Here is a 15053-nt window from a genome sequence, read left to right as displayed (position 1 = left end):
GTACAATAGTTGTACGTGTAAGATGCCATAGTATTTTAACTATAGTTACATAATGGGATGTCACATTTTTATGGTAAGGTATTATCCACCAAAACTCTAAGAATACCCTACTGTATTTTACATGCATATGATATCGTACAGCTAGGTTTTTGAGCATGTTTTAACCTTTCTGAAGAATTAAAAAGAAGAAAAAATGATTTGAGTTTTATAGAAACATAGTTTTTTTTCATATGATGTTATTAGAGAAATAAAATCCTAGATAATAATCATTATTTTAAACATTATTCTTTAAACATATTTATAGTCTTTGTATCCATTATAATTTTAATTACAAGTTACGTTAAAAACGAGATTTTCACTATGTCTCAGTATATAATAATAACAGCACATGTCAATGCAACATACGTTTATTTTAAACAATTTTTTTTTTTTTTTTTTAAATTATATACATGTTTTAGATACTTGTCGACAGATAGCTATTACTAACAACTACTGTTGGTATTTCTTGGTTATTTGTATTTGATGGTATGATTGGTTCCGACTGTATATCATCGGCCAGCGACCCAAAAAATGTCGAGCATACGTTTTCTCCGTTAGAAGACTGAAAAAATGAAATATATTTATTAAAAAATGTTCTACTCAGTTAGTAAAAAAAAAAAAAATGTAATTCACCATTTCTTTAGTATATTCTTCCAGCATCGTCCACCGTTGTTCCAACTGCTGGCTCGCAAATTGTTTTATTTGGCTTATGTAGCTCAGATCGCTATTGGGTAAACTATTTCTAATCGTATAATCCGAAACCGCATTGATCAACATACATTTGTTTTCCACATTTACTTCATACTGAGATTTCATATATTGAGCCATCTGTTCCAACTGTTGTAGAACCAATGGTTGAATTACAGTCATCTTTTGATTGATAGTCTCAAAGATACAACATTCCAAAGCGCTGAGTTTTAAAATGTCTGATTGGGTGAGTAACACTCGGCATTCATCTTGTGCTTGTGATTCAAAGACTAGCGAAGACTCTCCTTGAAACGTAGTCTTTGAGAGTGTGACGTATTCATCCTTGAGTAAAATAATCTTTTGTCTTGATACAGGGTCGAAAATTAGCGACAGAATATTACCCATCAACGTATAAATCCGTTGTAGGAAATCTATCGTTATAAGTATGTAACGGGTTGACGATAGTAAACGAATAGTTACGTTAAATCGATCTTTTGGATCCAATCCTATCTGAACGAATTTACGAGGATTGAAATTCAAAACGTAATCAGTGCAATCGATTAATTCACTGTGAGGTTGGGGTTTAGCAAATGTTTGTTTGTTATAGAATTTGGCAATTGTAGCGAGAGAACCAGCCATTCTTAAAGTATACAAATATCGACTTAACACATTACCAACAAGTTAAAGTAACGTCTGTTTATATAGAAAATCTTATAACGATTAGAGCGCTATGCTTACACCACGGTGAAGTTATTAACTAATTTAAACCCAATAGTAATTAATAGTCAAATTTTCGCCGTTAGATATGATACAAACAGTTGTAAACACAAGCAGACGGGGTTCAAACAGGATGAACAGGGATTTGAACGCGTTCAGACAGGTTTTAACATGTTCAGACTTGTTGAGTTGAGATTATACGATTCCAGGATACATTGTTTGGTAAACCGACACAGTGTTCCTACTACTTTTATAAACAGCCTACTACATACCATACATAGTACAACGTGCTACAAATACCATAGCGTATACTAAATTTGCTATTTAATGAGTAAAACTCTTCTTTATACTACTTAGTACTACAGACTTATANTGTGTAAAACTCTTCTTTGTACTGCTCAGTACTACAGACTTTTATTTAATATTCATTATACACAAAGGCATAAAGTGTAAATAAATACTACAAAATTGTATAAAATAAAAAATAGTATATTTTATTGAATTTTTAATCTTACAAGTTTATAATTATAAGTTTTTTTTTTATTTTATATAAATAAGTTTAAAAAACAAGGCAAAATATTAACAAACTACTGAAAATCAAACAAATATGCATTTCCACTTTTGCCTTTATATAATAAATGTAATTTGTTGTCATCATTGTTGATATTGTAAGCTTCGATTTCTTCATTAGTTAATTTCAATCTCTGGATAAACACATTCATATTGTTGAATAGACAAGCAACAATGACAACCCCATTTCGTGTGCTTGTATTTTTCATAGATATGATTTTGTATGGCGCGTGTTCCTCCAAATCACTTAATTTTGAATATCTTTTTAATGTACTCTGATCGTTCAACTGTTTCTTTAATTGCTCCATTCTAAAATAAAAAATTAATAAATATTTAACAACTCTAAACATAACTAGTAACCAAAGTCAGTAGAAAATAGTTTAAATGAAAAATATATATAAATGTATTACTTACTTTATTTTATATCAAAAGTCTTAGAAATTCTTTAGGACAACAAATAGAAATAAACAAGCAAATNAAGTCATAGAAATTCTTTAGGACAACAAATAGAAATAATCAAACAAATGGTTTTTGGTATAATCGCTTTAGAAAAGATAATGAGTGAATGATCCTGAACTTGATGTGACGTTCTTTTATAGGGGTCAAAGATCTTGTTTAGACAAGTTTTGGTTGGTTTAAACAGGTACTACACAAACAATGTCGGAAATATGCTTACCTAAGCGTCTGGTAGACGGTAATAAAATTCCATAACGACAAACGTTGCCATTGTTCTCATAAAACGCGTAGGCGTGAAAAAAGACAACGTTGCCATTTTTCTCATAAAATGCATACGGCAGTGACCATTAATATATTGTAACATCTTTGGAATTATGCTGACCTAAGCGTCTGGCATCCGATGATAAGATTCACACGACAATAATCATTACTATGCGGCGACCTCTTTGAAGTTTGAAATATGCTGACCTAAGCGTCTGGTAACCGATGATAACATTCTTAGAAATTATAATGTCATAACGACATACGTTGTCATTGTTCTTATAAAATGTAGACGGTAATGTGGATTATAATATGGCGGTTGGTTTCAAGTTAAGTTTCATTACCCCGTCGCTCATTACGACATGTTGAGGAAATCCCCCTCCCCTGACTTAGGTTAGTTTTCATTGGGTTTCAAACATTGTGCGCACCTCACACCCAATTGTCTTAATAGAGTTTGTTACAAATCGTTCAAGGAATAGTCAAGTGTGGTGGCGGCGGTCGCTACTTGACGTACANCATGGCGGTACCTTTGATGTTCTCACGCTAATGGTAACGTGACACCATCACAGTAATCTCTGACAAAAGATTTTAGCGGGATTTAGGGAGAGATTATACTCAATTTTATAGATACAATTATTTTAATCAGCTTGAGACATTCTTTTATACTTAGTTCTTAGTTGTGAAAACACAAAATAGTTCGTAGATGATTTTGACTTCTTAAAAATTACATAGACTCATTTTATTTTCCGTTATAACCTATTCGAGTAAAAGAGACTCAACGGGAATATTCAGACGCATAATAGGATTTCTTTGGATTAAAACGCTGAATAGCAGATAAAATTGCATCATTAAAAATATAGGCGTCATCAACAATAGAATAAAGTAAGATAGTTGTAAACCAATTATAGTTAAGAAAATTAGTCATTAGACTACAGTCAACCATTTTAAGTCATAGTAAAAATATGAAAGGGTAGGAGAACCTAATACGTAAGACGAGTATTCGAAATAAAAGGAGGATATTAGAAGTCACGACACAGGTCATTATGCATCAGTGACTAAAAATTGTTTGGAAAAAATAATTTTTTTTTTTTTTATTATTAGCTTTCAATACAGAAGTATTATTATAGCTAAACGATTAAGATAAAACTATATAATAGAAACTAAGACTATACAATAGAACTAAGACTATACAAAAGAGGAAAAAATAATAACAAAAATATTATTATGATAGATTAGATTGAGATAAAATTTATGCTATAAAAAAATTAAAAAAGTGAAGGCATCAGCGATTAAAGATAAATTCTGTAATAAATACTTGATACAAAAAGACCCAACAAGTTGTTAGACCAAATAACGTTAGGTGTGCAATGTCCGCTATATTTTCTTTAGTATCGGCAATTTGCGATTTTGTAACCTTTTAGTTTGTTTAATAAATACGACTGACCATACGTATTTTGGCCATGCCTTAACAGAAGGAAAGGAGAATATAAAAATGTGGAAATTGAGCCTTACAATATACTAGATAGAAAGAAAAACAACATATATAAAATAATCACAATATGATATTTTCCGTTACGATAAAAAAATAACAAACAACAAGAACCAATGATAAATGAAATTAGCACAAATTACTAATGAAATAAATAACATATATCCCCTTTTTATAACTAATACATATATTATGTGGACTGTAAATCCGTTAAATAAACTATAAAAAATTCTTAATAATTACCCACTGCCGTTTGAAGATGATGAACACTGTAACACTTCAGATGCAGGGAAGGCAACAAAAAAACACCGTAACATATAACAAGCCGTTGAGCAACTCAAATTGAACAATGTGGCGACAAGGACTATATGACCGAAACGGCCGACTATTTGAGCGCGAATGAATTAGTTTTCAATGCCATACGTTGCAGGGACCGGTCTAAACAGCAGCGCCGCCGTAGCGTTACGAAGGTGGTGGTTTTTTAGTGGGAACAAAACATTGAAGGTCGCGGCGTATATTAAAAAACGTGGAATCTCCGGTCTACTACACGGCTACAGAAAAATGAAAATAAATTGCGTTGTGTCAGCGGCATACCTGTCGTGACAAACACACGTGTATGATGTGATCGACTGACCTGATCTCCCTCACTTCCCGTGTTTTCATATTAAATTAAATATATCGCGTCACCTCACATTAATGTGTATCTAACATTAGGTAAGTTGAAATTGTCACAAAGTATGTATGTTTGGGGTGTGAATGTGGATTCAAGACATTCAATGGTATTTTCAAAGCATTCAACAACAGTAGTTGGAGTGTTAGGAAGTAGTAATACTGCCCCAATCGAAATGGAAGATCTTGAATAGTATTGAAAATTGTTTAACATTTAATGTTAATGAATAAACAGAAAATGAGTTCAACTTTGAATTAATTGCTATAAAGACTCTACCAAACCTCTACCACCCAAGTTTATATAAATTAGGAGTTGGCACTACAATATATTATAAGCTTGTAAGAGATCAATAAACAGTTTAAAATCATCAGTGACCTTAGTACAAGTAAAATGGACGAATAATCTTTAAATACATGCATTATAATGTTAGTGCAACAACTTTCTCTTTAACTAAGTTCTTATAAAAACTAAGACTGTGTGTCAGTATAAGCAGAAGGGTGGAGCTTGATAAATTTAACTTTATCTTTGAGAATAACAAATTCATTATGTAGGTTACAGTTTTCTGTTATAAGTCTTGCTAATTAAGCTTATAAGAGGTTCTATGTTTTTTTTAATTCAATAAATTGTGAAATTTAAGACATAGCAAATATTTTGTTTTGACTGAGCTTAGATTGCATGGAGGAAATAGCATGAAAAATATCATCATTAAAAACTTGTATTTACTAACTAGGCGAAAAATTTTTAATTAATCGACTATAAAAATATTTAACCGTTGTATAAGCTTTAGATTTAATAAGAATATTAAGTCCAGAAGATAAAGTAAGTTCATTACCAGAAAAACGCTTGGCATTTAAGTCTAAGGAATTGAACCCGGTAACAATATTTTAACAACAAGTTGGAAAGAGCAAGATAAAAAATATTATTTGCTATATATTGTTCATATATAGCAAAAAAAGACGTTAAAATAAAATGATTATTCAACTAAATTACCTCTAGAAAACACGTACACTGTACGTCGTACAGCTGATTACTAAGAAAAAAATAATATATTCGTAAAAACTAAATATTTCACCAAATTACATAAGTAAATATTTTCGAAATAGAAAATAGAAAAGAGTAAAAACTCTTCATAACTGATAATAATATATATATTTGTTGGTTAAAATACATTAATTTTTTTTTTCACTTAAATAAGTTTACTTTTCATGACTTTATAAAAAAAAAAAAGTCAAGTATAGAAACAGAAAATTTTAAAAATTTTCCTTAATCTTTTAATTTTTTCAGTTTTTACTATAACTAATTTATTTTTAACTTCAAAATTTCTCATAAATACTTGTTACGATTAAGTTATGTATTCCATATGCTTACTTAGAAATTTTTCTATTAGGTTAATCATTAATAATGTTTATGATTGTTCATATCTTCTAATATTTTTATGTTATTTATTCTTAATGTTTTAAACAGCCTTATTATTTTGTTTAAAGTTAAATAAACGCAAAGTTTATTATATTTCAGATATATGACAACAATTTTTCCATTGATGTACTTGGTGTTATGTGATGAATTCATTTTTCGATTTCAAGATTTTGAAAAACGATGTCGACACAAATATCTATGAAATATTAAATAATAAAACACCATTTTCAACTGAAAAATTAGAGACGGAGCGTTTAGCACATGCTTTTCTTTGTAATATTCTTGAAGAAATTCGCTCAATATTTGGACTACGTCTTGCCACTTATGTCTTTTTTGTTTTTCAAGAACACTTAATATGATTTAACTTTTCAATTTACTTTAANACACTTAATACGATTTTACTTTTCAATTTACTTTAAATCATATATGATAGACGATTTCTCTAAAAATGAAAAATTGTTTTATAGTGATATATTATTTTTTATCACACATAGCTGGATAGGAATATTTTTTATTATTTTTNCTAGCTGGATAGGAATATTTTTTAATATTTTTTTCCGAAAAACTCACATTAGCTGTAAGTAAATTTTATTAATATTAATTATTTTACAAACAGTAAAACATTTTATGGTAAATTTTAGGAAAAAATTTTTGGCTATTTTTATTTATGTATATTTCTATATTTAGTATATATTTATATACTATATTTAGTAAATAAAAAAATTATAACGATAACAACTTTTGGACCAGTATTTAGGAAGTTATTACAATTTAAAGTTATAATTGGAAGTGTGAAGTGTGTGCAGCTATTTTGATCACTAGTCATTTTCTGATTGTACTCTTCCACTAACCTCATCTTATCATTTAGTTTGTAAAAACTTAGCCCGCATAATAAATATACAATTTATTAAAAAAAAGTCAGCCTATAATATGTAGAAGCCTATATGTTTCTTGGTGTTTTTTGTAGTAACTAATTCTTCTTCTTCTATTTCCTCGCCTTAATCCCAACTACTTAGGGTCGGCCACTCTTATCCTAAGGTTCCACTTGACACGATCTCCCACATCATCTACGCTCATGTTAGCCGTCCTCATATCGTAATTACTAATTAATTTAAAAAAAATTAAACGGTAGCACAGTGGGGTCGCGGCATAGTGGAGACATTTCATAGTTGGGTTCAGTCTAGATTTAATCTGACAGTGATTAAAATCACTATCATAAGAAACGCTTCGATGCAAATCTGTAGATAGTGTTTAATTTTAAAAAATTGATGGATAATTGCAAAAGCAACATCAACTTCTATTAAAATAAAATACAAAACCCATAATTATCATACAAAAATAGTATATTTTTCAATATGGTAGCCATTTGCGTATAGAAGATAGATCGTCGGGACAAATTTTTTTTTTTCATTTTGTAGTACATAAAATAAGCTTTAATTTTATATATGTTTAAAGGACGCAGTATTTCCGGAACATTTTCAAAAATTAAGTTGAAAAAGTTATTTTTTGTAAAAAAGTTACTATTTTAAATCCTCCCAGTGAGCAGAATAAGTGTTAGATTTTCAAAAAAAATTATATCAAATGAAAGGGAAATATCTAAGGTTTCAATACAAAAAAATATTATTTTTATTTGTTCATTTTTGAAAAAGTTATGGCAGTTTTAAGTACAAAAAACATCCCGATAAAATGTAATTTTTATCGCAAACATTACATTTTTTTTTAAATTTTCGACAGCCATTTGCACATAGAAGATAAGATGTCGGGACAAATTTTTTTTTTTCATTTGATAGTATATAACATAACCTTTAATTTGATATATGTTTAAAGGACGCAGTATTTCCGGAACATTTTCAAAAGTTCAGTTGAAAAAGATCTATGTTTTTTACAATATTTTAAGTTTTGAACGCCCCCTATATAAGGGGAAATTGTCCAATTTTAATAAAAAGTATGTCAAATGAAAGATGTACTTATAATGTATTTAGAAAAAAAAAATTTGTGCTGATATATACATTTTTCAAAAAGTTATAGCATTTTTAAGTTGAAAATTTAAAATCGAAAATCGAAAAAATATTTTTCTTTATTAAAAAATTAAGTTTAAATGTAATGTAATAAACAAAATTTTCTATCGATGTTTTCATTATTTTTTAATTTTATCAATCAGAACTCTTTTATTCTACAATAAGAAACATTAATAATGCAATAAAAATACACGAATAATAATAATACTTTAATTAACACTTTTATTTTAATTAATGTAAAAACCATTTTAAACATATTAATCATAAACAAATACAAGGCAACTTTTTTCCTAATTAAAAACATTCTTAATTATTTAAGATAAAATTTACTTTTTAGAGAAGTTGAGAAGTATACCAATATGGACGTTATCTAAAGAATCTGTTGATCAAGTAATTACAATTTAGATTTTAAATTATTATTGTATATAATTTAAGAATAATAGTTTTAAATTTTCTGTTACACAATATGTGTACATAAATTAGGAAAATAAAACATTTTTTGTAGTGCAAACTTCTCTCAGGGGGCTCTGGATTTCATTGAAATAAACAGGTGAAACGAGTTAGCGACACTAACAATTGTATATCTGTACACATACATTCTTTATATATACAGTGTTCAGTAGGTAAGGAAACAGATCAATTGTTTCAAAAAATAAGAATCAATAGAAATGCGCTTCCTTAATACTGAACACTTTATATATAGGTGGGCGTGCGCGTCATCGCTTGAAAAAAATAAGAGTGAACGCATGAAAAAATCATTGACACTGACAAATGTAACGATTTCAAACTAGTATATCTGTTTTATCATAAAGAATTATGATATGCATTTTAGCTTCGATGCGAAGCTGAGAAGGTATTAATTTTACCATGATGTTTTTTTTTTTTATTTTTTTTTTTATGTCTGTTGCCACTTTTTCTCAGTTCTCACTGGACCGATTTTTTTCAACAATACGTCAAAAGATCACAAATCGTATCTAGTTGAAGACATTACCCTTAAAAATTGAAAAAAATTCCCTCGTTTCACAAAAATGGGGGAAATATCCAAAAAAATTACAAATTTAAAAATCGGTAAATTTTGTCATTTTTTTCACTTTTTTTTCTTAAAACTTCTATAACTATTTGAAAAATAAACAAATCAACATAAATTTTTTTTATACTAAAACCTTAGATATTTCCCTTTCACTTGATATCATTTTTTTGAAAATCTAACACTTAACCTGCTCATTGGGGAGGATTTAAAATAGCAACTTCTTTACAAAAACTAACTTTTTCAACTTAATTTTTGAAAATGTTCCGGAAATACTGCGTTCTTCAAACTACTAAATGAAAAAAAAAAATTTGTCCCGACACTTTATCTTCTGCATGTAAACGGCTGCTGTAGTTAAAAAAACGCTATTTTTGTGTTAAAATTTTCGATTTTAAATTTTCAACTTAAAAATGCTATAACTTTTCGAAAAATGTAATTATCAGCACAAATTTTTTTTTCTAAATACATTATAAGTACATCTTTCATTTGACATACTTTTTATTAAAATTGTACAATTTCCCCATATATAGGGGGCGTTCAAAACTTGAAATATTGTATAAAAAATAGAACTTTTTCAACTTAACTTTTGAAAGTGTTCCGGAAATACTGCGTCCTTTAAACGTATATAAAATTAAAGCTTATTTTATGTACTATAAAATGAAAAAAAAAAATTTGTCCCGACGACCTATCTTCTAAGCTCAAATGGCTACCGTATTCAAAAATATGCTATTTTTCTATTACAAATTCTAGGTTTTGTGTTTTATTTTATTTTAAAATATCTTATTAGGAGAATACATGGTGAAAATAGCTACCGTATTTAAAAATATGCTATTATTGTGTTAAAATTCTTGGTTTTGTATTTTATTTTATTATAAGGGAATTACACTGATTTTCATAAATATTATATCAACCTAAATGACATAGTATAAAAAATTAATCATATTTAATTTTTTTTGTTTCTTTGAAGTCGAGAAAAATAACTTTAAAATTTGAACTAGCTAAATTTCCATTTTTATTAAGGAAGAATGAGACGTACGGTTTTTGAGACGGTAACACTTGGGTCTTTCACGACTGTGGCACTGAATTTTTTTTTAAATTCTTGTTGAGTTAAAAAAAAATGTTTAACTCATTTGATTTTTATCTCATTTAGATTCAATAACTTCAATAAATATCAAGGATTCCATTATTGTAGTCTCCTCTCGTGAGAAGAAATTCATATTAATATTATTTTACTATGTGGTTTTTTTTTTGTAGCTATCATTTATTTTCTCAGCTCTCATTTGATCTACTTTTTTGACAAATTTTTTTTTTTAATTTAAACACTATCTACAGATTTGCATCGAAGCGTTTTTTATGATAGTGATTTTATTCACTGTCATATATCATCTATACTGGACCCAACTATGCCACGACCCCACTGTGCTGGGTTTTTTTTATTTATCTCTAATAAAAAAAAAAAGTTGTGTATGATAAATTTTAAAAAACTTTGTTAAGTACTTTATTCCCTATGAAGCCTATACTTATTTTATGTATTCAAATGCTTGTTACTCAATCGTTATAAATACTTTGTTTTAACATAGTTATTTTTATGTATTATGGGGAACATACTTTAAACCCCAATCTTTCGATATAGAATATACTTTTTTATAACGCTTTATTTTTAAATATATTTTGGTGAGATTATGTTTTTAGATAATAATTTGTCGCATAATTAATTGAAGTAGTTTTATAAAATACATGTTTGAAATCTAAATTATACCAATTAAATATTAATGAAAATAATAATTCTTCGATACATTAATTGTATATTAAAAGCATTCGTTTGAATGTACCTTAAGATTATCTGATTTTTATAACGTGCATATAAATGTGTTGGTGTGTTCATTGCAAATTTAGAAATAATTTATTTTATCTGAAGTAATCTAAAGATAAAATTTAATAGCCCATAAATAATTCTTAACATTTCTATTTCTCCAGGGAACTGAAAATAAATGTTATTACCAACAGTCATTGGCTATGATGTGTTCTAAATTAATGTTCGATTAAATATTTATAAAATGTACTTATGAATGTTATTAATTAAGTAGTAATTTGTGTACGCAAATGTTTATCAGATATAAAGGTATTATCCTATTTAATAGATCAACTAAAATTTAAATAGAAAAATTATAACGCTATAATAATGTAATTCCATGTAAGAACAACATTACAATATTGGAAACATTACCTTTAATTACATATAATTTAAAATTTTGCCATTTAGTACTACAAGTCTTAAAGTATACAGTTTTATTATAAATCGATGATTATTGAGTTTATATTAATTTAATTTCGATTCTATCTATATTATTTAAACATTTTTAACAGGAAGTCATCCATACACGATATCCGTTCATCGTTTTAAATATGTCGAATAAAAAACATAATGTTAAAATAGTAATACTTTAAATCTTCATTTTTTAAAATAAAATTTTTATTAAAACTTATAAAGACTTTAAATTATATTCAATTCAATCATATTCAATAATTACATTTATTTTTATTTTTTATTAAATTGTTGTGTTTTTTTTTAATGAATCCGTATTACAATTTATTTAAAAACACACCAATTCATCAACCTAAGAATATTATTAAAACCAAATTTTTCAATTCATTAAAGATAATTAGTTTTCTTTATTTATTATGTGGATTTAGAAACCTGCAATACTTTGTATGGCCATCTAAATTTTTAATTTTGAAAGGTTCAAGAGTGAACATTTTTGATGAATTTTTTCGAACAGGAATCTTCATTTTGCTATCATTTATATTTCTTCAAAGACCTCCATTTTATTATTTTTACTATGATTTATTTCGTTTTTGGGTTACATTTTTGGTTGTTCGGTATAGTGAAAAAATAACAATAAAGTAAGTAAATGATTGTACAATATTAAAAGTTTTAAATCATATTTCAATACAATTGCAGGTTCATCGAAAATATGCTCAATTATGATTTTAAATATTCTGCTCTTCCAACGCTTATTGGAACGCCTGCAATTAAAAATATATTTATGATTTCAATTTTAATATTATTCATCATTTTTAAAATAACAATACAAATTATATTAACATTTATGATCATTAGAAGACGGTTCAACATCATGGAATTCATAACAAATTTTGTCTTTCACATACCGAGATTAACTGACTTTGTTATAGTTTTTAGTGCATGTTTTTTTTTAAAACAAATAGGTTATAGATTTTCCATTTTAAACAAATTTTGGAAACGATTACCAGGGGAACTTATTAGAGCACCAGGCCATTGGTCTAAGGATGAAATTGCTATGCTAATAGAGAGTTGCAGACTACTTCATGCTAATCTCAGTGATATTCTCAAAACATTTAGTTATGCATATGGTCCTATATTAGTGTTCTTCTTGTTATTCCTATTTATAGACATGGCATATAGTATGTTTATTATTTTATATTTGAATAGAGCAATGACTGCAGCAATTTTAATATTCGCACAAGATAGTCTAATCATCATTGTACTTCTGAAACAAGCAACATGGACTTTTAATCGGGTAATTTTAGACAATCGTACATTAGTAAGATAATAACTATTGAGAAGCCTTTTATGAATTCATTTTAATTTAAATTAATTATTACGAAATAATAGAAAGTAATTGCAATTTATTAATCAAGTACCTTTATATTTCAATTTACTTAATAAATAAATAAAATAAAGCATCGTACATTTAGAAAAGAAAGATTATTTCATTTTTGCGATTATGTCAAATTGCCGATTTACCGGAAGAAATAAGGATACAGGTGAATATTAAAAATAGTAACATAACTATAGCACAACTCGCTCTATTCAAAATTATATTTTATAAAATACTTTGAGTATGAATTTTATGGGTAATAAGTTAAATTATTTTATAAAATTAGTACTTTTATAGATGTCATTCTTAATATGTAATATTTTATTTATTTTTAACTTTGTTTAAATTTCGTTTTAAGTAATTTTATAATTTATAGTTGCAGTTTTTTATGAAACAAGTTTCTTGTTATGATAATAATGAGTTGGCAGCAAGTGGCACATTTAAATACAATTTAAAACTAATTTTATCGGTAAGGTATTATTATAAATACTCCATAAAGTATTATATAAATTATTAATATTATAACAGATAAAAAATCATGAAATTGTAAAGTTAAACCAATTAAATAACATATTTATGTTAATTAGATTATTAATTAAGATAATAATAAATAAGCCATAAAATTATCCAATAGAGATGGTGATATTTTTTCATTTTCTCTATTACTATTTGTTATAGTTGATAAATTAATTGGTTATTGTTAACATCATATTTTATTTATTCTACACATAAAAAATTATAAATAAATTATTTACATAAATTAGGTTGCTTCATTTTTTATAATAATTATTTCTTCGTTCTCAACTCAAAATATCGTTGGAAATGTCAAAAATGTTACCTGAACATTAGAGCATATAATTTTAATATTAAGTACTTTCCCATTGTAGGTAATAATTTTCCATTTAAGAAACACGTTAACTTGGGTTTTTTATTTTTTAAACTTTTATAACTTATGCTATAATATTGCGAAATGTATACTTTTTTTTAGTCTTAGACACTCCACAAAAGTGACCAGTGTATCGTATCCGCATTTAATACGACGAGTTAATAAAGGATACTATATAAAACCAAAATTTTCCATAAAATTTTCTTTTTTTTTGTCATTATGTCATACATGATTAGATTTATCGAAATAATGTGAAAGACAAACTTTTTTTTATGACGTCGCTGTCACAGTGATGGACTTTTTTATTGTCAATTATGACCATACCTAATTAATTGATATACTTTCTGTATTAGTTTAAAAATAAAAAATATTTAAAATTTGTTAAAAATCATGGTATCCAACCAGTTATAGTACTTTTTTGACACGCTTATATTAGTTTCATCTGTATGTATGTTTGTATATTTGTTTGTAAATTGTTTGTAACTCTCCACGTTATTCTTGCGTATCCCGTCGTCTATGGCCTTGAGACTAGACTGTTTTAACGCATTCACCCCATCCCGCCCACCAATTGACAACAACACTATTCCTGTATTATTTCATTTTTGGTTTTCGTTCCCGTACATGCGTACGCTTCATCAATACTATGTGTATACCACTCACTGACAACTTAAATAACTTTTGATCCAGTTAATATTTTTAGTTGATTTTTTTTTTAAATAATAGTTATACGTTAGGTCTATAGCTATATCTCAATAATTAATTTTTTTACATTTTATTAAAAATATTAATTATTTTTAAATTTTAAATAAAATGTAAAAAAAAAATCTAAGATAGCTATTTTGTAGAGTAGAATTTAAGAAAAATTTTAGTAAAAAAATATCTTATTAATATTCAGTAGTAAATATTCTGTAGCGTTTTGAAGTTTGTGAAAATTTGAATTTTCATGTACTATTTTACGGTATTAAACATTGAAATACGTATTGAGAAAAGGACAGAAGAAAACGCTATCTTTTCATGATTACTGTGTATACACATGATGATAATGTGTATACATTACAAACTTGGTATTAATACCATAATAAGAAATTAGATAAGGCAATTATTACTTATCACTCTCATTCAAAAGTATATTGAAAAGATAGCGTTTTCTTCTGTCCTTTTCTCAATACGTATTTC

General features: G+C 27.0%; 3 protein-coding genes across 3 annotated transcripts in view; 1 reads left to right on the top strand and 2 right to left on the bottom strand.

Annotated features, from left to right (window-relative positions):
- LOC126902022 (uncharacterized) overlaps positions 1–15053 on the bottom strand; it is a 96281-nt gene that overhangs the window by 56073 nt on the left and 25155 nt on the right. The gene's annotated exons all lie outside the window — the stretch shown is intronic.
- Positions 1–15053, top strand: part of LOC126902523 (uncharacterized) — a 34123-nt gene that overhangs the window by 14978 nt on the left and 4092 nt on the right. The window contains exons 2-5 of the mRNA XM_050679900.1: positions 12092–12254; positions 12313–12910; positions 13089–13157; positions 13368–13460. Coding sequence (XP_050535857.1) covers positions 12092–12254; positions 12313–12910; positions 13089–13157; positions 13368–13460 — 923 coding nt within the window. The remainder of the gene's footprint in view (positions 1–12091; positions 12255–12312; positions 12911–13088; positions 13158–13367; positions 13461–15053) is intronic.
- Positions 287–1514, bottom strand: LOC126902532 (uncharacterized). The gene is made up of 2 exons (XM_050679908.1): positions 673–1514; positions 287–601 (listed from the first exon to the last, which is right to left on the bottom strand). Exons 1-2 carry the CDS (start codon positions 1363–1365, stop codon positions 455–457), a joined length of 840 nt encoding a protein of 279 aa, XP_050535865.1. The 5' UTR covers positions 1366–1514; the 3' UTR covers positions 287–454.

Source organism: Daktulosphaira vitifoliae, unplaced genomic scaffold, assembly GCF_025091365.1.
Source record: "Daktulosphaira vitifoliae isolate Bord-2020 unplaced genomic scaffold, ASM2509136v1 Scaffold_3, whole genome shotgun sequence".
NCBI lineage: Eukaryota > Metazoa > Arthropoda > Insecta > Hemiptera > Phylloxeridae > Daktulosphaira > Daktulosphaira vitifoliae.
This window is presented reverse-complemented; position numbering and strand designations above follow the sequence as displayed.